Source organism: Spermophilus citellus, assembly GCF_964194105.1.
Source record: "Spermophilus citellus genome assembly, chromosome: 3".
Lineage (NCBI taxonomy): Eukaryota > Metazoa > Chordata > Mammalia > Rodentia > Sciuridae > Spermophilus > Spermophilus citellus.
Genome location: NC_138184.1, coordinates 13,364,446 through 13,388,148, shown reverse-complemented (window position 1 = coordinate 13,388,148; position 23,703 = coordinate 13,364,446). Strand labels below are relative to the sequence as shown.

General features: G+C 39.5%; 2 protein-coding genes across 2 annotated transcripts; both read right to left on the bottom strand.

Annotated features, from left to right (window-relative positions):
* Window positions 1-410: 410 nt before the first annotated feature.
* LOC308644084 (olfactory receptor 7A5-like) lies at window positions 411-22,144 on the bottom strand (the record flags this gene model as incomplete). The annotated part of the gene is made up of 2 exons (XM_081284779.1): window positions 411-1,285; window positions 22,090-22,144. The coding sequence occupies 2 exons, from the start codon at window positions 22,142-22,144 to the stop codon at window positions 411-413; spliced, it is 930 nt and encodes a 309-aa protein (XP_081140905.1).
* On the bottom strand, window positions 11,525-12,481 carry LOC308645173 (olfactory receptor 7A17-like; the record flags this gene model as incomplete). Its single annotated transcript, XM_081287258.1, has 1 exon — window positions 11,525-12,481. One exon carries the CDS (start codon window positions 12,479-12,481, stop codon window positions 11,525-11,527), a length of 957 nt encoding a protein of 318 aa, XP_081143384.1.
* Window positions 22,145-23,703: the final 1,559 nt, after the last annotated feature.

The following is a 23,703-nucleotide window of genomic DNA, read 5'->3' as shown; positions in this document are numbered from 1 at the left end:
GAGAGCAGTTAAGGGAGACGAGCAAGGAATCAGGAATGTAGGTGTCAAAAACTATACTTTCAGATTGTCTCCTGCTATAAAGTTATACAAACGACCTCAGCTGCCTAATGTAGTTCATAACGCATTAGTGCAAATAATAATCACATTGGACAGTGGGCAACTAAAAATATTTCAAAAATTGGTAAAAACTTTGATAAGGTAGAAAAATGACAAAAAGGGGGGAAACATTGAATATCAGAAAGAGCAGAAATATTGATAAGGGCTTATTTAAATTATATAAAGTTATTGAAGTCAAACAAGATGAAACTCAAAGAAAATCAAATTGTACTTCCATGACCTGACCATGGTCTGCGATCCCTAGCTCTGAGGAGGACAGCCCTGCAGTCAGGGAGAGTTCTGGAAAACCACCACTACAGTTTCCCCCGAGGGTATCTTCTCAGAGCACTCTTGATGTCCTTATTCCTCAAACTGTAGATGTAGGGGTTCAGCATGGGGGTGACCACGCTGTACATCACCGAGGCTGTTGCACTTGAGTGTGAATTATGGGTTGCAGCAGCACTGAAGTACACTCCTAGGATTGTAAAATAGAACAAGGAGACCACGGAGAGGTGAGATGCACAGGTGGAAAAGGCTTTGTACTTCCCCTGAGCTGATGAGATTGCCCGGATGGAAGACACGATTTTGTAGTAAGAGTAAAGGATGCCAGCCAGAGGGCCACCTCCCAGCAGCACAGATGTAAAGTACATCACCATGTCATTAGGAGAAGTGTCGGAACAGGCAAGTTGGACCACCTGATTAAGTTCACAGAAAAAGTGGGGGATTTCGAAGTCTGTGCAGAAGGACAGTCGCAACACCATTAAGCTTTGTAACAGGGCATGCAGGACACTCAGGATCCAGGACACCACAACCATCAACATGCAGAGCCGGGGGTTCATGATGACTGTGTAGTGCAGGGGGTGACAGATGGCCACAAAGCGATCATAGGCCATCACGGCCAGGAGGAAGTTTTCCAAACTGGCAAAGACTATGAAGAAGTGCATCTGCATGATGCATCCTTCAAAGCTTATGGCCTTGTTCTGTGTCTGCATGTTCACCAGCATCTTTGGGACAGTGGTGGAGGTGATACAGATGTCAGAAAAAGACAGGTTGCTGAGGAAGAAGTACATGGGTGTGTGCAGGTGGGAGTCTAAGGTGATGGCCAGGATGATGAGCAGGTTTCCACACACAGTGATCAGGTACATGGAGAGGAACAGCCCAAAGAGGAAGGGTTGCCATCCAGGTTGCTCTGAAAATCCCAGAATATGGAATTCTGAAATGTGTGTACCATTCCCTTGTTCCACGTGGTCCATCTGATGAGAGAGAGAGAGAGAGAGAGAGAGAGAGAGACATAGACAGGGAGAGACAACAACAACAACAACAATAATCAGACATGCATGACTAACCTTTCAGAAATGGTCTCATTTATGTTACAGCCAAGAAATGATTTTTATGTTTCATATATGAATCTGGTCCTCTTTTAGGAATCACCCCAGCATTTACAATTAAGAATTCCTTTCCCATTCTCATTCTATCCCAAGAGATTATGTAATCTACTAAACTCGGTTTTTTTTTTGCACTTAAAAAATAAAAGTTAATATAAACCTTGTCCCTGGGGTTTCTAGACAATGTGTCAACAATGCAGAAGAAAACAAGCATCCCTAAAATCTTATGATGTACAAAGAATATAAGAAAAAAAAATTTAAATTGCATAACACTTCAGATGATAACTGATGCTTAAAACAAAAGAGTGGATGAAGGTGGTTTCTTTTAAAAACCAAAAGTCAATTCCAAAAAAATATGGCGACATCTGAAAAAAGATCTTACAGAATTTAGAAAGGATAATCGTATAAGATGATGGAAATGATAGCTACTGTGATTTGGACAACACAAAATATACATGTTTCAAAATATCATACAGTATATCTCACACATATAGAAAATTATTATGTGCTGGTTAAAAAATTTTAAAGGTACAGAAGTTTCTATTGTAATCACACCTGTACCATAATTGTTTCTTTTGTAGTTTATAAGATGTAACTATGTATTTAAGAAAGAGCCAGTAAGTGTAACTATGATTACAGGGCTGAGAGTAACCCTCTGGACCCCCCAAATTCCAACATACTAATCAGTTTTGTGTTTCTATACACAGTGATAGATAAATGTTCTGAGTCTCAATTTTTTAAGTTGAATGTGGTGATCATATTAACCAGTTTGTAAAGCTCTTGTAAGAATTAAATGAGATGATATATGACAAAATCTTAATTTATTTGGTAGGAGGAGGGAGACTGTTAAGAGTCGGTTTTCCAAAGTGTTGAAGGTTGCTAGGTACATATCCACAGGAAGCAATATCGGAGAGTGAACAGATCTCTGCATCCCACGTTTATTGTGGAACTGTTCATAATCGTTAAGATACAGAATCAGGCCAAGTGCCCATTCATGGATGAATGAAGAGAATGTGGACATAAGTACACAAGGGATATTATTCAGCCTTAAAAAGAATGAAAACTTGTCACTTCCAGGATCATGGAAGAACTGGCGGACATTAAGTAAGTGAAATATGCCAGGCCCAGAAAGACACACACTGCCTTTCACCACCCATGTGTGGAAGCTCAAGATAAGGGATCTCATGGAAGACAACGATGGACTAATGGCCAACGGAGCTGGGAAGAGTAGGGCACAGGAGAGAGAAAGATTAGATTACAATACCTAAGCACAGTTCGAAAAGACAAATGTGTTCTGCTCTTTTATAACATAGTAGTGTAATTATACACTAACCAACCTGTCTTTCAAAAAAGCTAAAAAAGAAGGCTCCAAAATTTCCCAAATAAACAGTAATGACAAATACTCACAGAGGTGGAAGTGACAGTCCCCCTCAGTTCATCCCTACACATCGGACACATGTCAAGTTATCCTACTGAGTCCTGAAATATGTGCCAATGTTATGTTTCCATTGAAAGAATATAAAAAGTATAGAAGAAGAGGTCTCCTGCTGCACCATACCATCAGGACCAAAGGACTGCCTTGGCCCATTGTTTTTGCATTTGCATTTCTTTAAGTTGTCTGAACAACATTCCTTGAATTGAAGTGGATTCTCTTTTTACTTCAATCTATTGTCTTGAGTTCTGGGCTCTGGATGATGAAACCCCATTAGGAATACAAAATATCTTTCCTAAATTATTATTTTTATAACTTATATTATGGCCTAATTAACCTAGAACAAGTGGAAAATACTGAAAACTGAAAAAGCCTTGACTGCCTGTAACCTACTGGGCATCCCAGCTGGGCAACACAATAACTGTAGCCTCAGTGCAGTTCTGAGCCCTTGCAAGCCCTTGCAATGTTGAACGGATAGGGCACATGCTGTCTGTTCTCAGCCTCATGAGGGTATCATACAGCCTAACACCAGCCTGGAAAAGAACCTAAGTTCGAAATTCAATGTACAGTTTCTTCAGAATGCACATTGCTTTACACCATTTGAAAGTCGAGGAATAACAGGTAGAACCATCAAACCCGGGGAGAGTCTGTATACTGTGCCCAGGTACCCCTCCTCTGAAACCTGTTCTCATCGCTAACAGTACACACACCCACCCAACACACACAGCCCTGTACACACAGCACGATGTGATAACACAAGGCTCTTCTCACTCCCAGCCACACCATAAGAAAGAAATGGATTGGAGCTTCTGATATCAGATTAACTTGCCTGAAAGAATGTAGAATTGGTCATCAGAGACTCAGGCTGTCAATTTTTCATCACAGATTACATCGTAGTTCCCTTTTTCTGTGGCCTTTATCTGCCCTGTGTTAAAAGAAACAATAAAAAATACGCTGAATAAACAGAGGGGGGTGGTATGTGGATCTGGAAGAGACAGAGCTAATAAACTCAGGAGGTCCCCGGGAGACTGTAAGGAAGGAATATTTTCCATTTGGTGGCATTCCAAGTCCCATTCTACCCCCTTGATTCCCAGCAAAACAAGAGATCAAAACCACATTAGCCAAGAGAACAGAGTAAGGATCACATCAGAGTGTTGAAAAGCACATGCGTCAAATGTCTAAATAGAAGAAACTGTTACCTAGACAGTAAATCAACAGCTCACCAAAGAAAATACACCAAGAACCACAAATGCTCTTTGTCCTGTTTTGTGAGACAGAATGGTCCTTCCTGTGCTCACCCACATTGATTTCCCACTGATCTTCACAGGACTGGATGGCAGGTGAGGAGGGCCTCCGTCTCATTTTCCTCAGGCAGCCCTTTTCTTGGGTCTCAGTCTTTGTTTTTAATTGTTCTAAAGTTTACCACTGATGCATCATGATTGTTCATATTTGGGGTACAATGTGACATGACAATATACATCCACACTGTGTAACCGTCAGGTCAGGGTCGTGTGTGTATCCAGCATCTTGAACTTCCATGGTTTCTTCATGTGGGAACAGTCACAAAGCCTCTCCACCAGCTGCTTTGAAACCCACAAGTGTTGTCCACCACAGTTACCACGACATGGGAAGTTACTGCTCCAGGCTGTACCCATGGGCCCTCCTCTCTCTCCACCATGTCCTCCCAGCCTCTGGCAACCACTGTTTAGATCTCTGACACACCAGATGGGCTCACCCTGGTCCTGTTCTGGACTTAGTCCAACATTTGAAGGCCCCCTCCCCATACTCTACAAAATTGTGCTCCTGTGATGAGTACAACCTTTCACACACACGACACTCTCCGTATGGTACATCCCTAAGGACACAATGGCACACACATTTATTTAGCTATACTCTGTGCCATTGTAATGCAAGAGACAAATGAGCAGGGACATTCATCTTCTATTTTCTCCTTTATGTTTTTGCCTTTATGTTTATTATATGTGGATACATGTGTATGATTTAGAAAAGTTTATAGAATGGGAGAAGTTTTTTAATGTTTTTGTTAGTATATTATAGTTATACATAATAGGGTTCATTTTGAAGAAGTTTTGAAATAAAAATAATTGCAAGGCAATAGAACCAGGTTGAATGTTTTGGTTTCAAAATAACCATAACAAACAACATTTTAAAAAGAATTAAATGTAAAGGAAGGAAGAAATTTTAGCAATTTAATTATATCAACATGGGTTCATAATTAAATTGTACATAATTTGATATGTGTGTATACACACACACATATACACACATACATATATAGTTTTCCTATAATTATTTGTTGAATTAGGAATTATGTCTCAGCATATATGGAAATTTATTAAATGGCAAAATTATATTTGGTAAAGTTTAAAAAGTTAAATAAAAGCTGGTGTAAGTGGATGTGTGCTTTAGTCAGCTTTTTCACTGCTGAGATCAAAGGACTCAACAAGAATAATTTTAAGGAGGAAATGTTGATTTGGTGACTCACAGCTTCAGAGGTCTCAGTCCATTAGATGGCTGACTCCACTCCTTCGAGCTCAGGGTGAGGGAGAACACTGTGGTGGAGGAAAGCAGGTCAGGGCATGACAATCAGGAAGCACGGAGCCCCACTCAATATAATATAAATACAATATAAATCCAAATGGCCTGCCCCCAGGGACCCACCTCCTGCAGCCACACCCCACCTGCCCAGAGTCACCACTCAGTTAATCCCTATCAGGGGATTAATTCACGGACTTGCTTGAGGATCTCATAACCCTAATCATTTTGCTTCTAAACTTTCTTGCATTTTCTCACAAATGAGCTTTTGGAAAACAAATATCTAAGCCATAACACTGTGTATCTGGAGTAAAATAAATATGGCCCCCTAGCTCACATATCATATGATACCAAAAGGTCAGAGGAGTTAAAGAATTTGGTGTAAACGTAATTAATACTTTTCAGATAAACATCCAGGAAGACTATATACAAAATCTATGAATGGGAAATTTATCTTAAGACAAGAAAATCAGAAGTAAGAAGAGAGACACATATTTAACTAAATAAAATATTAAAGTTTTTACTGACAAAATATAGGAAAACCAGTTAAGAAACAATAATCTGTAATGCTCATTTGAAATGTTAACTGTAGATAATGAACTATAATAAAAACAGATTGAAATGGTGATTGGACATATAAATATTTGCTGAAAATTTTACATGGGAAAAACATGGATAGCTATTAAATCAATGGGGTTGGAAGTTTTAAACAGGTGGGGAAAGGGATGTTCTGATTTTTCTGGAAATGGGAAGAGTCATGAGCCTGGGAGAAAGATCTAAATTCAGCTGTCAATACTAAAAGTGCAGGTGATCCTAACTCGGCTTTCTCAGCCAAGGGACATTGACTTCCCAGGCCTCCTTGCTGTGCTGTCCTCTGCCTGGTGCGATGTTAGCAGGTCACCCCTCCTGGTGTCTCAGTTAAGGCAATCTCTAGCCATTTCCCAGTGTCCCCAAGGGGTCCTAAATAAACCTTGTCTACAACCATGGTTTTAAATAACCAATGCCCAAATACTTCTGTAGACATTATTGTAGATAGATTGTATTATATCGGTTTAATGAAGAACAATATCATAGACAGTCGGAAGTGTAAATGTTAAGCCATACCATAAAATATTTTTTGGTCAGTTAAATAATTAGTGTTTGCACTACTTGATAGGAGAGACTTTCTAAGATGCTGTTGAATAAGAGGTAATAAAAGAAACAGGATGTAACCAGATGATGTATTGGATGAAACCAAATTAGACGATTTTCACACTTTCCACCAAATACATTTAGAATAATAAATGAACAAGACAGCAAACATTAAAATTGGTTTTAAAAAAGTCCAATTCTTAATTTTGAAAGCATGTGTACCTCTGGACAAGGGTGAAGCATTGGTGCACAGCCTGAAGGTACAGAACACATATCAATTTCATGTTTAGGCTTGTGCCCATTCCCAAGGTCACTCATTATGCATGTGCAGATATTCCAAAATCAGAAAAAAAATCCCAAACCTGCAACACTTTTGGTTTCACATATTTAGGATAAGGGTTACTCAGCTTCTACCATTTCCCCAACTAAATTAAAACACAACATCATCAACTATTAAATTTCTAGACATATGGAGACTTCTGATTCATTCAACAAATAATGAGTATCTGGCATGTTTCCAACATTCTAGAAAAATCCTGTATTATATTTTTTAATCAGTTGCTGTCAATTTAATTACTAACTTGTAAATTATTGATGTTTTGTATCTTGTTTAAGTTAATTTTAATGTTCTGTCAAATTATGTTTACTATCATTTAAAAAAAAATTAAAATTAATTTTTAATTGAAAAAATTATGTGTGTTTAGGGGTTACAACATGACATCTTGATCTATGTATACATTTTACAAAGATTCAATCTAGTTAATAATTCTATTACCTCATCAGTGTATAATTTTATGTGGTGAGAACATGAAATGTCTATTTTATTCTATTAAGTATTATTATGAACATGTATTGATTGTATAATTTAATGGGATTCACTGTGATATTTCCACCCATGCACACATTGTACATTGATCATGTCCATCCATTCTTCCACCCCCTCCCACCCTCCCCCAGCCCTCTTCCATGTGCCTGGGAATTCCTCTTCTACTTATAGGTCATCTTCATTTTTCTAGTTTCCACATATGAAAGGGCAGATGCATTACCTTTCTGTTTCTGACAATTCTCCAATTCTATTCATTCTGCTGCAAATGTCAGGGTTTCCTTCATGTCTCAAAAATACTCCCTAGTGTAGATATACCATATTCTCTTTAACCACTCATCTGTTGATGGGCACTGAGACTGACCTCATGTTACAAGCTTATTTCAGGAATTTTAAAATATGAAACAAATTGTTATAAACTGTGGTCACCCTGCAGGGCAGTAGGTCACTAAAACTTATTCCTCCAGTCTGATTGAAATTTTGTGCTTTTCCATCTCTCTCCCAATACCTTCCTACCCTCTGGTAAGCAAGAGTTCATCATGACTCTGTTCCTGTTATGGTTTGATTTTGAAATGTTCCCCAAAAGTTCCAGTATTAATGTTCAGAGGTGAAATGATTAGAGTGGGATCTGTAACCTATTCAATGGATTGATCCATTTTTGTGGATTAATAATTTTAAAGAATCGCTCTCTGGGTGGCAACTGCAGGCAGATGTGGCAGGGCTGGAGGAAGTGTGTGCCCTGGGGTGTGCCCTTGGGGATTAGGCATTGTGCCCCTGGCTCCTCCCACCCTCTCTCTACTTCCTGGCTACCATGAGGTGGGCAGCTTCCTCCACCAATACTTCCTGCTATGATGTTCTGTGTCACCTTGGGGCTAGAATAATGGAGTTGAATAACTGTGGACTGAACCTCAGAAACCATGGTGCTAAATGAACCTTCTTTTTCTCTAAGGTGTTCTTGTCTCTTATTTTGGTCACAGCAGAGAAAAGCTGACTAATACAGAAACTGGTACCAAGAAGTTGGGTCATTACTGTGACTAATCTTACCACATGGTTCAGAAGACATTGGAAATTATTTGCAGGAGAAATTTGAACAAGTTTGGAAACACAAATAGAGAAGTCTTAGAATGTTATAAGTGGAGCTTAAAGGATGATCTGGTGGGAGCTCAGAGACCAGGATGCAGATAAGAATACAGATAGTAAGAACGGTGCTCCAGAGTTTTCAAAGGGGAATGAGGACTCTATTGGCAATTGGACTAGAAGCCACTTATGTTACGTTCTGGCAAAGGATTTGTCAACATTTTCCCCATGTTCAGAGACTTTGCGGGAGGCTAAATTTAAAAGTTATGGACTAATTAATCTGGCAGAGAAAATTTTAAGGCAGCACAGCATTCAGGTAATGGCAGGATATTGTTGGTCGCCTTTAGCCACATTTACTGTGAGATTCAGAAGTAAAAATCAGAGAGGCAAGATATGGAAAACTTGAAGTTTAGCCAGAAATGTGTGTGTGTGATGTTGGGGACAAGGAAGATGTGGTTGTTGAAGAGGTTACTGTCACTAAAGTGAAGCTAAGTATTTTGCACAGAGACAATAGGAAAAATACCTTGAAAGCATCTCAGAAATCAACAAGACCCCATCCACTTCAGGACCAAGGGTATAAAATGAAAATTCTAGTGAAAAATCAAAACTATACCAACATTGCATCTCATTCCAGTGAGAATGGCAATTATCAAGAATTCAAGCAACAATAAATGTTGGTGAGGATGTGGAGGAAAAGATACATGCATATCTGGTGTAAAAAAGACACTATGAAATGTGTAGCTCAAAAGTCACTGCTGCAAGGTTGCCAGCATTACTTGTCTGGATCATTCTCATTAACAAGAAAACTAACCCATAGAGCAATGGCACAATATGGCCATAAGTGGGTTTGAGACATAAGAGTATGACATTGTGATACAACATTGTTGCTGGTCCTCAGAATCACAATGCAGAGACTCTCAGCTGATTAGGCTCAGGAGGCCAGGAGGACTCAGGATGCCTTTCCATCTCCTCACAGTGGCATTGGAGGTAATTCTCTGGTTTCAGAATGGATGGATGTGCAGCAGTAGCCCCTGGGAGGATATATAGCATATAACACATGTCAGTTATAATATTCTGCTGCTTCTTATTTTTAGCATTTCTTCGGATGTTTAAAAACAGTATTCATAATTGCTCCAATTTCCAAATTCACTTTGGGGAATTGTAAAAAGCGGCTAGACTGAAGTTCCTTTCATGGCAACCAGAGGAGGTTGAAAGGATGTGGAGATGAGTGGAGGAGGACCTAGGACCCTGAATCATGGGACCAGGCAGGAATTGAGCACAACTGCAAGTCATTCTGTGATTGGGAAGACGGAAGTCCAAGCATAAGAAAGACCTGTGATAGCTGATATTGATACTGTCCATTCACTGCTCCTTTAATAGCTGTGACAAAATTTGGAAAAGAAGAACATTTAATTTAGCACAATGGGAGGAGTCATATTTGTAGGCAACACTGGAAATTTTCAAGCAGAAACACTATGCTTGAAATAATTCAATAATTAAACATGAAAGATGTCACCGGTCCTTAACTCCGACGAATAACCGCCTTCCTCATGAACACCAAACGTGCATACATTAAATGAGTTAATATACAGCATGAAAACAAAATATTTTACATGATAATACCATGCATGATTTGAAGTTCATCATATTTTAGGTTTTCTCCAACTGGAAATACACAGGCAGCTTTCGGATTTTGAACTGGCGAATATACTAGATGTGTAGAAAAGCATGACACATACTCCGATCTCAGTCACACCACGTGGGATGCTGTGTGTGTAGGTGCAGGACCTAGAAGCCGCCAACCTGCTTGTGATTGGGTGACTTTGTTCTTTGCTTTTTGGGTTTTGCTGTTTCTTGTAATCCACACACTAAAGTTTAAAATTAAAGACTATTTTGAAGACCTGAAAAAAAATTTCTCTTTCGACATAGACTCCAGGTGTAGATGTATCTTTGATAATTACTTTTTATGAGTGATGATAGCGCTGTGGAAAATAAGCTGAAAAAGGAACACAGGCCCCATGAGAATAAAACCTGAGACATTTATAAAGTGTGCTGGGATACTAAAGTCTATGTATCTGATAGAGTAGAAAACTAGAGAAATTCAAAAGAAAGTTCACCGCATTTACCACACGATTGCCCAGACATCCTAAGTCACCCAAAGCAGTATTCTCCATAGGAGTGATAAAACTCATATCTAAAATTACAACAACCACCAAAGAATTACTTGGTATGATATATATGTCATTGGTGAAAATATTATTTTTAGAAATATGGGTCGATCTGTTTTAGTCAGTTTTTTTTTCAGTGACCAAAAGACCTCACAAGAAAAATTTTAGAGGAAAAGTTCATTTGGTGCTCACTGTTTCAGAGATTTCATCCCATAGACAGCTGACTCCATTCTTCAAGTCCCATTATGGCAGAAGGGTGTGTCAGAGGAAAGCAGCTCAGGACATTGGCACCAGGAAGGAGAGGGGGGGGAGAGAGAGAGAGAGAGAGAGAGAGAGAGAGAGAGAGAGAGAGAGAGAGAGAGAGAGAGAGAGAGAAGACATGGGAAAAATATACATATACACCAAAGAGGCACCCTGTGGACCAGCCTACTCCAGCCACACCCTACTTGCCTACAGCTATCATCCATTAACCCATTCAGGTGAGTTAATGCACTGACTAGGTAAAGAATCTTATAGTCCAATTATTTGACTTCTAAACTTCCTTGCATGGTCTCACTCCTGACCTTTTGGGGGACACCTACTACCTAAACCATAACTACCTTTGCATAAAATGAAATTTCCAAATACATATGATTCCAAGTATGAAAACTTGAGAAGAAGAAAAATGATGAGAAAAATATATATCGGATTATCAGTGAGAGCCCAAAGCTTGGTGAAGAATATTTCTTAAATTGTATACAGAAGTTGCAGTCAAAGAAATAACAATTTAAAGAAATAAACAAAAGGAGCAAATTTAACTCCAGAAATCTGATCAAAGTAGTCACAGTTCCTGGGTCTGAGTCTTTGAGTTCTGAAATCATGGGAATTGATTCAATGACCCTTTTATAGTTTCCCTCCAAAAGACGATTTTTAGAGCGCTCTTGATGTCCTTATTCCTCAGACTGTAGATGTAGGGGTTCAGCATGGGGGTGACCACACTGTACATCACTGAAGCTATAGTACTTGAGTGTGAGTTTTGTGTCACAGAAGAACTGAGGCACACACCTAGGCTTGTGCAGTAAAATAAGGAGACTACAGAGAGGTAAGATGCACAGGTGGAGAAGGCTGTGTACTTGCCCTGAGCTGATGAGATTGCATGGATGGAGGAGATGATCTTGGAGTAGGAGTAAAGGATGCCAGTAAGGGGACCAACAGCCAGCAGCACAGCTGAAAAATACATCACAATGTCATTAAGAAAAGTGTCAGAACAGGCATGGTGGACCACCTGGTTAAGTTCACAGGAAAAGTGAAGGATATCCGGATCTGTGCAGAAGGTCAGCTGCAGCATCATCAAGCTGTGTAACAAGGAATGCAGGCCACTGATGATACAGGATACCAGAACCATCAGCATGCAGAACCTGGGGTTCATGGTGACTGTGTAGTGCAGGGGGTGACAGATGGCCACATACTGGTCATAGGCCATTATGGTCAGCAGAATGATGTCCAACCCTGCAAAGAGTAGGAAAAAATACATTTGGGTGATGCAACCTGTGTAGGTAATGGCCTTGCTCTGTGCCTGGATGTTCACCAGCATCTTGGGGATGGTGGTGGAGGTGAAGCAGATGTCCACAAAGGACAGGTTGGAGTGGAAGAAGTACATGGGCGTGTGCAGGTGGGAGTCTGAGATGGTGGCCAGGATGATGAGCAGGTTCCCCAGCACAGTGACCAGGTACATGGAGAGGAAAAGGCCAAAGATGAGGGGCTGCAGTTCTGGGTCCTCTGAAAATTCCAGCAAATGAAATTCTGAAATTTGTGTGTCATTCCTCGGTTCCATGTGGTTGATGTGACTATCACAGAGATGTGGGAAAAGAGAGAGAGAGAGAGAGAGAGAGAGAGAGAGAGAGAGAGAGAGGCATTACTAATCTTTTTAGAATTTCTATCATTTCTATTTCACTGTTCAGAAATTACCTTTATATTTCATTTATGAATCTGATCACCTCTAATACATCACCCTGCATCTCTGATTAGAAATTCCTTTCCAATTCTCCACCTTTCTTCAAGGAGTCATGTATTCTAAATTGTATGAAGAAATTCTTTAAATAATGATGAAATCATGCCATTTGTTATCCAATGGGTGCAACTGGAGAGCATGATGCTAAGTGAAATAGGCAGGCTCAGATGTCCAGGGCCGGATGTTGTCTCTCATATGAAAGCTAGGGAGAGAGAGGAATGTTTTAAAAGGGGGCGAACCCAGGAAAATAGAGGGTAGAGCAATGGCGAAAAGGAAGGGCATCAGAGCAGGGAGAGGAAGGATCGATAAAGGGAGGAACTGCTGAAAATTTTTGATCCAAATATGCTATGTGTATGTGTGAATATGTCACAATGATTTCCACTTTCATACATCACTATAATACGCCAATTAAAAAATTAATAAAAGAAAAGCCATAGAGGGTGAGGGGAAGGAAGGATGAAAGGGAGGGGGTAGTACCAGGGATTATGATGGAGCAATTTATGATATAGGCATCGGTAACTATGTCCATATGAACCTGACAAGTAAGTAAAGGCCTCTACAAAATTCTGCACACCCCAAGACAGTCATGTCCTTTCACATTGAATAATACTCTGCATAACACGTTCCTAGGGACATTGTGTCATGACCAAATTTATTTGATTATGATATGTTTGCCATTACATGGCAGGTTACAAATGAGCAGTAGATTTCACGTTATTTATTCAGCATTGTATTCTCAGAGAAGTATATGAACCAGTATGCATTGTGTAAAAATACATTTAAAGGAAAGGAAAGTATTAAAACAAAAAGAATGGCAAGAAACCGAACCAGGTTAAATAGAACGGTTTTAAAAAAAAACTCTATTAAACAAAAATTGAATGAAGCATTGACCATGAACTGAAACAGATATAACATAGGAATTCTTTAATGATATCAATGTGGACTCCTAATTAAAATGGTAAGTATTTAGAAATAAAATAAAATAATGTTACTAGAATGTTCTGGAACATACACATGTTATTACTTGTTAGTGAGTCAGAAATCATGTCTCAGTATACTTGAAAAGATTCTATTTCACTTGAGCTGGAAAAGGTTCAGTAGTCCCATAAAAGCTGACATAAATGACTGCCTACACAGAGGAGAATGAGGTTGGTCCCAATGTCATGCATTCTTTTTAAAAAATCAGAGAAAGATTGAGTAAGAAAATAAATAGTGTGTTTTCTTGAAACATCAAGAAACCATCATGAAAAGCTCATAGATGGGCAAAATCAATTTGAACAGGCAAGAAACTCAGACATGAAAAAACATATTGAAATGCAATTTAAAACTTTTTATGGACAAAAAGTATTCTTCAAAAATGAATTGAATAAAATAACCTATAAAAATACCAGAAAATGCTGATGAATGTCGAAAAGCAGGCACAGATTGATAACAGAAAAATTGAAATGGTGATTGGGAGTATGAATATTTGTTCAAACTTACTAGTAATTAAAGGAAGTAGTAGTAGTAAACCTTTTTCAAACCTATCTATGTGGGGAAATTTTAACCTGTCAAATTATGAGGTCCAAGCTTTAAACAGGAGCAGAAATAGAAGTGTTATATTAATTTGGGACAATATCTACAGACGACTATAAGTATGAAAAATTCAGATAATTTTCAACTCAAATTTTCTAAGTTAAGGGAATATGGACATTCTAGGTGAGATCATCAACGGTGGTCATGTCTGTCCTGTGCCCTGTAGGATGTTTAACAGAACATTCTGGTCCACTCACCCTTCTCAGTGTCAGTCAAAATCATCTCCAGCTAGTTCTCAATGTCCCCTGGGGGGCGAAGTATATCTTATTGAGAGCCACAGTTTTGAATAAACAATCTCCAAATATCTTTGTATAAATCATTATAGATCGTATCAATTTAATGAGGAAAAATACCAAAGGTCATTGAAAGAATAAATGTTGCAGTATACCATGACATTGTACACAGTCTATTAAATAAATTGCATTGCACTTGATGGGAGAAACTTCCTTAAGGTACCACTGAACAAGGCAGCAAGGCAGATGCACAGTAGAGAAGCAGGCTGCCCTAAACACAAGCAGGGTACATGATGTGTGTAGAGGGCTGATTATTCATTGGTAGGAAAAGTGCAGGAGTTGAGTGAGTGTGTGACAACAAAGAATCTGTAAACTTTCACACATTCCCTCCAAGTACAATTTTACTACATTGTGGAACAAAGTGGCAAACCCTAAGTTGGTGAAAACTCCTATCCTTAAGTTTGAATGAGTGCAATTAAAAAAAAAAACAGGAATGAAACCTTTTTGTACCTTCCACACTAAACAAAGTGTTCCCACAGAAATTTTCAAATACAGAAAAAAAAAAACTAACAAACTCAAGATATATTTAACATAATGCTTTGGGAAATACTTGCAATCAAAACTGTGAGTGTGGTCCCTTTCTCCTACAAAATAACTTTAAATGTGAACATGAAAGAAGATACTGCAATATGATTGACACATGACTGTTGTTGCCAGGTAAGATTTGCAAGTCATCCATTGGTCTAATCTTATCAGTATACTCATATATGAAGGTATACTCATATATGCTCCATCTTAGAAATAAAATCGAAATGCCCTCATTTAAATGTTTCCATCCGTAGCAAAGGCCCCATTTCTCTATTCACCATAATTGCAAAGATCCTCGGGAAAAAAAAAAAAGTATCTACTTTTACTGAAATGACAGTACCCCTCCCATGCCCTCTTCAAATTGTGCTTTGATTACTTTCATTGCAAGTGATGACCCTGCAATACTGAGTTCAACTGACACTTCCCTCTTAGCATCATAAATATATACATTAATTAACTCAATAAATCAAGTGGGCAAACAGCCCTGACGACTGCCCTGTCTCCGTTCAGGGTGAGTCCTGACTGTTTGGCTCAGAGGACCTCAAATGAGCACCCTTGGCATCCATTCTCTGAACCTCTCCTGCCAGACTGCCAGACTGGCTGCATCTCGTACTGACCCGGATGAACACTCTGAGCAGAAGGGCTCTGTGTGGAAATCCGGATTCCTCTCTGAACAGTTGCAGATGAAGATTGGGGACCCAGACAAGACAGGAGGAATGACTCAAGCATTGGTCTCGGAGCCAGACTTTAGACCTCAGAAAGAACACTCACATCCTACCCTGCCCAAGGTCAAGTATTCTGAGAGAGCACAGCAGAGGAGATATACACAGCTCCTGAGACTTCTCATTAGACCTTTCTATTGCGACTCCAACCCAGGGGCACCTCATTCCTCTGTGGGACTTGATTCTACGCAAAAAAAGAATTCTCTCCCCTGCAGATTCTCTGTTCCCAAGAGACCAGGTGAAAATCCAGGGGAATCCATTATTTTTTACTTCTTCTCCATTAACTTTTCTGCCTTCCAGAGCTCTAACCTCCTAACACCTAATACCAGCCCTGATTTAAAGTTTTCTTCCAAGCCTGACGCTGAGGAACCTGCTTTAATGAGGCCTCTTGGATCCCCAGAGCCCTGTATGTGTTGGGGACACAGTCCTGATAATGCCAGGAAATTGCTATTTGCTCTTCAAAAAAAAGAGTTAACTATGACTCTTTGATTTTAAGACTACCCCTACACATTCCTTCGTTTATGACACTTCCCCCCAAACATTTAGAAAATGCATACTTACAATACATACTTACAATGTAAAGAACCATTATTTACTCCTTGATTTAGAAAATATTCAGCAATTTTAAGTAATACATTCAGATCTTTTTATGCATGTTGCCCTGAGATTAGTACCTTACATATATTCTCATTAGTTTTTCACATTTTGTGAAAACTCCACACACATGCACCTGTTGTCTGAGCTACTTAAGAAGCTGAAGCTGGAGGATCCACTTGAGCCCAGGATTCAGGACCAGCCTGGGCAAAATGGCAAGTGCCATCTCTTAATACAAAAATGGAAATCAAAGGATTAAAGCCAATTCTGAGTGGTCAATACTGTGATGACCTCATTCTTCATTTTGCAGATGTGGATCTCAGAAGGATAATTAATCAAATAAAGTTATACACCGGTAAATTGCAATGGCTTTCCTTGGAACCTCATCAATATCTTGCTTATTATATGCAGGTGACCTCACTCAGGGACAATTTTGTCTCTAATGGACACTAGGAAATAACTGGAGAATTCTGTTTATCCCAAGTGGGTGGTGCTTCTAATGGATTAAGGCCAGGGATATTGCTGCATCAGCCCTCAGCAGAGTTATCTACAGAAACATCAGCAGTTTGACATTGTGAAACTCTGCTCTAAAGCAGAACATCTTCAGCCTCAATGGAGTCTATGGATCCCTTGGGAACATTGCACAGATACAGATTCTTATTCCACAGGTCCAGGGTCGCCCAGAGATTCTGCATTTGTAACTGTATCCCACTTAATACTGATGTTGCGGGTCATTGTAAATGGTCTACGCTTGGAGTATTACAGCTGTGGTCCAGTGTAAAAATCCAGTGTAGGTGTATTGAGGTTTTCTGAACCCTCCATCCACCTCAGTTCTGACCTTAGGTGTCAAATTTTGGATTTGGTACCTGAGTATCTGTATATAGTAGCTTACAAGTACCTGAAGATCCCACCTACTATTTGAAGCTGATATGAGAAGCAAGCTATGTTTTAGAGCTCACAGGAAGTTACCTGGTACAATAAGATCATCTCCATATCAAATCCATATCAATTCCACATCAGCTATTGAGAATATGTTCCACATTTTCTAAGCTCCTTATGATACCAGGTAAGTCTCTTGGAGCATTAAGTGAGTCCAGAAATGCCCTGCTCCTGGGAGTCAGCAAATTGTGATCATACAGGTTGACAAACTTGGGGTGCAGCCCTGTGGGCCCCCACCTGCAGGAGACTTTGTACTACAGATCCCACATTTCACTCATTAGTGATCTGTTCAGGTTTTCTCTTAATGATGGTTCAATATCTGTAGGTGGCATATATCCAGGTTATACATGTCCAGGAATTTATCCGTTTCTTCCTGGGTTTTCCAATTTGTGAGGGTTTAGTTATTTTTATAGCCTCTGATGATCCTTTGGGTTTTTGTGGACACAATTGGCAGGGTCCACATGGCTGGAAATACCAGGTGCTCAATAGACATTCAGGTTCCATACGTAAAGAAACAACACATGTTTAAGGAGATGGGAATGCCAATAACCCTGATTTGATTTTTGATATATTCCTTTCAAATTATTACTGTATCCCATAAAGATATGCAATTATGGGTCCAACAAAAACTTTAAAACCCTATGTCATCTGCTGATTGGTGATTTGACTTTTTGCTTTTCAACTTAGATACTATTTCTCTTGTGTAAATTGCTCTTGATAGAACTTCCTGCACCCAAACAAAACACACATTGGGTTTCCTATCTCAACAACTGGAAGGTAGCAAAATACTGTTCTTTTTTATGCTGATTTAGGTCAGTTGTTAATAAAGGGAAAGAATCACACACACACAGCAGCCCTTATAATTGAAGTGTTTGACAGAATGTATTGACAGCTCTAACAAAATCCATGTTCTGGCATTGAGGAAAAGGCCAAGATTAGACAGAAATTGGAAAGGCAACTTAGCTCTATTTTCACCGAGAAAAACTGGGCAAGATTATTTTATGTTAGAGGAAGTAAAAGGGCAAATTTTGGCTTGCTTTTTATTATGAACCATGAAACATTGTTTTCAAAACATGGTAAAATTAACCTAAATTTGAATAGACATCTTAACAAAGCAGAATTACTACAAAATCTTCAATCAAATTAAAAAGTATTATATTATGAACATCAAAAATTCATGAAGAAGAGAAGGATTTTGAAATGAATGGTGCTTGGATGATGATTTGTTGAAATAAAGTTTGATTTGTTAACATGAATAACCATAATCAATTGAATTTGGAGTACAGAGTCCAAGAGGATACACATTTTGCAAGAAATGGAAGAAATATAGGAGTAGAACTGAGAACATGTTCAATGGTCTCAAATGCACTGAAGTCATGCACATTCCCAGGACATTATTTTTTAAGAAATAAGGTGCATGCAGACAGACAAATTCCACATCTTGCCTCTCATATGCAGTTTTTTAAAAGGTAATTAGAATATGTGCTAGTGATTGCCAGAAGCTGAGAAACGTTTCACTGGGAGGATAGAGAGCCAGAACCCAGACATGGAGAGACAAAGGAATAAGTTCTATTTTTCTACAGCCTGAAAGGGTGATTATGCTAGAGAATAACCCACTGTAGACATGAACAATGAGAAAAGAGGAGCTCAAATTTTCCAAACAAGCAGAAGAATGGAAATGGGATCATTTGATTCACATTTATTATTTACATGTATTGAAACGTATACTATTTCCCATAACTACGTAGAATTATTACATCAATCAAACAAATTTTTAAACTTGTTTAAATAAATATGAATGTTAACTATCCTGGTTTGATCAATATACAGTATATATTATCGAATTATAATACCATATCCCATACTTTTGTATGATTAAGATATTTTTAAAAATATTTAAAAAAAAAATGTTCATGTTGTTGGGGCTGGGGATGTGGCTCAAGCGGTAACGCGCTCGCCTGGCATGCGCCGGGGCGCTGGGTTCGATCCTCAGTACCACATAAAAGAAAAAGATGTGTGTCTACCGAAAACTGAAAAATAAACATTAAAAAATTCTCTCTCTCTCTCTCTCTCTCTCTCTCTCCTCTCTTTCTTTAAAAAAATGTTCATGTTGAAATATTGTTAAGAAGATACAAAGCATTAGGGTACAATATGTAATATATTGTATATTAAGGAAAACTGACTTGCTTTGGTAACATTTTACTATCCATGTAAATCCTATAATACCATGTTGTAAACCTCAAATACACACAATGCTACTTAATTCAAATATAACAATATTAAAATAAATTCAAAATAGCAAACAGGCATATGCAAATTGTTTCAATTAGAATTTTTAAAACACAAAATTTCTAATAAGTTTGTGAATCAGTGATTTAAAAAATAATTCAAGTGGCTCATAAGTGTGAAAGGTGATCAATTTCATGAATGTACAAAGAAAATCACCTTAAGCTATCAAGGGAAACTTCAGAAACCTTACTTTGGTGTTTGCTTTATTCCTAAGACTGCAACATTCTGAGATAGAGCACTTCTTTCTTGGGGAGAAATCCAGAAGCAGGAGTTTGTATTTGAAGGCTTCCCTTTGAGATTTAATGATTATCATCATGAAGTTTGTCTTCAGGCAACTTCCCATCAGGCTAAGAGAGCAGCCTGGTTGCCACATCCTTGGGTTTGACAATCTTCATCTCATCTGTGACCTGGAGCTGGTTGCCTAGTTACCATGAGCTCCTGCTTCCTCATAAAGGAGTTAATGGAATCATTCAATGAGATAATACCAAGATAGTAGTTCAACAGTACTGGCAGATACAGAGTGTCATTTTATTAATGTTTTAGCGTTGTATGTTTTAATGAGCTCCAGCATATAGTGTGCACCGACCAGGTCAGGGTAAGTAACATTTCCCTGCCCATATCATTTCTTCATGTCTGTTGTCTTTGAACTCCACCCTCCTAATCTTCATAAAGTATATAACAAGATATTGCACTCTGTGCTCCCCATGCTGGGCATCAGAACTTAATCCTTCTGTCTGTGTTTGAGTACCATTGCCTCACATAACTTCATCCCTCCCTCCCTTCCATCCTTCCCAGATTTCAGGAATCACTGTTATATATTCACCATAACTTTTCTTTAGCTTCCACGTAGGATAGAGAATGTATAGCATTTGTCTTCTGGTTTATTTCACATAACAATGTCCAATCCCATCCATGTTCCTGCTAATGACGAGATTGCATTCATCTTTATATCTGAATAATATTCTATTGTGTATAAATACCACATTTTCTTTTTTCATTCATCCATCAATGGGAAGCTAGGTTAATCCATATATTGGCTATTGTGAATAATGCCACAGTAAATGTGGGACTTCAGGAATATTTCTGCAAGCTGACTTCATTTCCTTAGTGGTGATACAATTATCAAAATCAAAGTCAATGAGTTTGAATTATTTTCCCACCTCAAAGTCCCTTCTTAAACTAACCCATTTGTACTTTCTGGTTCAGACTCTATACAACAATCCCCTCTCCAAATTTTAACAAACATTCAGAATATAAACACCTCAAAAAGAACTGTACTACAGATCACAGATGCAAACATTCATGCAATCTAGTCTTGAACATCAAGGAATCCATATTGTGTGTGAGGAGGAAAATGGAAACAAAAATGAATCAAACAAAAAAAGAATCAGAAAATCATTGAGGACTGGATCTCACTGAGGGCAGAAAGTGCAACAAGTGAAACACATAATGGATTATATGGGGAAACTGAAATCAAAGAAAGTAAAACTCCAGCAGTAAAGTAGAAGGAGCAAGTTCTGCTTCCACCTTCTGGTAGGACCCTGGATTCTGGCTCTGAGGCTCTGAGCCCTGCGATCATGGGCACTTCTTCAATCTCAGCACAAATGATGCTTTCACAATTTCTCTTTGTCACAGAGTCTTCTCAGAGCGTTCTTGATGTCCTTATTCCTCAGACTATAGATGAAGGGGTTCAGCATGGGGGTGACCACGCTGTACATCACTGAAGCTGTTGAAATGGAGTGTGAATTTTGGGTCATAGCAGAACTGAGGTACACACCTAGGCCTGTGCCATAAAACAAGGAGACCACAGAGAGGTGAGATGCACAGGTGGAGAAGGCTTTGTACTTGCCCTGAGCTGATGAGATTGCACGGATGGAGGACACTATCTTAGAATAAGAGTAAAGGATACCAGTGAGGGGACAACCAGCCAGTAGCACAGTTGCAAAGTATATCACCACATCATTAAGAAAAGTTTCAGAGCAGGCTCGGTGGACCACCTGGTTAAGTTCACAGAAAAAATGGGGGATTTTCACATCTGTGCAGAAGGACAGTCGCAACATCATTAAGCTTTGCAACAATGCATGTGACATACTCACAACCCAGGACACCAGAATCAGCCACACACAGAACCAGGGCTTCATAATAACTGTGTAGTGCAGAGGGTGACAGATGGCCACAAAGCGGTCATAAGCCATTACGGTCAGCAGAAAAATGTCTACCACTGAAAAGAGCAGGAAGAAATGCATTTGGGCAATGCAGCTTTTAAACTCGATGACCTTGCTCTGTGTCTGGATGTTCACCAGCATCTTGGGGACGGTGGTGGAAGTGAAGCAAATGTCCACAAAGGACAGGTTGGAGAGGAAGAAGTACATGGGTGTGTGCAGGTGGGAGTCTGAGATGGTGGCCAGGATGATGAGCAGGTTCCCCAGCACAGTCACCAGGTACATGGACAGGAAAAGCCCAAAGATGAGGGGCTGCTGTTCTGGGTCCTCTGAAAACCCCAGCAGAAGGAATTCTGAAATTCTTGTGTCATTTTCTGTCCCCATGTATTTAATGTAACTGGGGAGAGAGAGAGAGAGAGAAAAGAGACATGACCCAACTATGCAATGCTAACCTGATGGGAATGCAGTCATTTCTATTATGCAGTTAGGACACCCATGTCTCAGTTCTGGTGTGACTCTCCTTTCCTTCAGGGATCCCTCTGTCATCTCTGATCTGGAATACCTGTCTTACTCTTAGCCTTTCCTCCAAGTATTGGGGATTTGACCTTTTCCCATGTATTTGAGGCATATCATTTAGTGGCCATCATGTTCCAGGCATGGTCTAGGCAGTGATTGGTCAGTGCTAAAAGACAAATGTTCCTTTACCTAATGATGGAGGAAGAGTACACACAAATGTCAAGAAATGATCCTGTGGCATGCCAGAAGTTAACAGGTTCTCTGAAGAACAAAGGGCAGATGTGAAGGAGATTGCGGAGAGAAAGTCTTCTTCCCTGCTGGGTGTTCAGGAAAGACAGGCAGAGACTGGCACTGAAAAAGAGACCCAGGAAGAGTCAGGAGGATCCATGGAGTCATCTGTAGAAGTGTGTACCTCGAAAGGAGAAAGCTAGTGCAAAGGCCCCGAGGGAGGTGCCTGTTTCAGATGTCCAGGGTCAGCAAGGACTGTGTGACCAGTGGAATAAGAAAGGGGAAGAGGGATGTGAGCTGGTGTTAGAGAATAATGAAGCTCACAGTGACCTCATTGCTGCTGAATGCTCAGCCCCAAGGAGACTGTGGGCACATATTGCATTTGCATTTTAAGTTGGTTGCCAGGATGCCTTCTGAATAAAAATTCATCCCCTCGTTATTTTCATCTGTTGTTTTATCTTCTGGTATTTGGGTTATGGGTTACGTTTTGCAATATATTGAGCCTAGAAACTAAAGACACACACACACACACACACACACACACACACACACACACGCTATGGTCTTCTAGGGCTATTTTAAGAGTGGCTTCCTGACATGCCCAGGGCACTCTTAGGAAGGAGTAAACACCAAGAAATCTGTTGATATGAACTTTTCTTTATCAGGTTGGACAAATAGTACCCATAAATTCCTGTTATTAAATATTCCGTACACATGTCATCTCAGAGTTCTTTTTTTGCTTTGGCCATTTTCTGCCCTGAGTACAAGGAAACATCAGACAGGTTGGGCATGTAGCTCTGTGGTAGCCCACCTGGCTGTCATATGCAAGGCCCTGAGTTCCAGCCCCAGAACAGAAAAAAATAAAGAAAAAGAAAGAGGAATGGAAGGAGGATTGACCCTGGGCTTCATCCCCAGCACAGCAGAACAAGAAGAGCAAAACCCAGGAAATATAAAATCTCTTCAAAATAAGCAGAGAGCCAATGAAATGGCTTAAATGGGGGAAAAGCTCTAATAAGCTCGGGTGGACTTGGAGAGAAAGTAAGAAAAAAAGAATATTCCTCATCTCTGGCTGCATCCCAAGTTGTTGTATCTGCTAAGGATCTGGGTTAGGGAGGGGGAGCATGGAGGAATAGATGAATTCTAGATAGGGCAGAGGGATGGGAGAGAAAGAGAGTGAGCAGGGGGTTAGCAAGGATGGT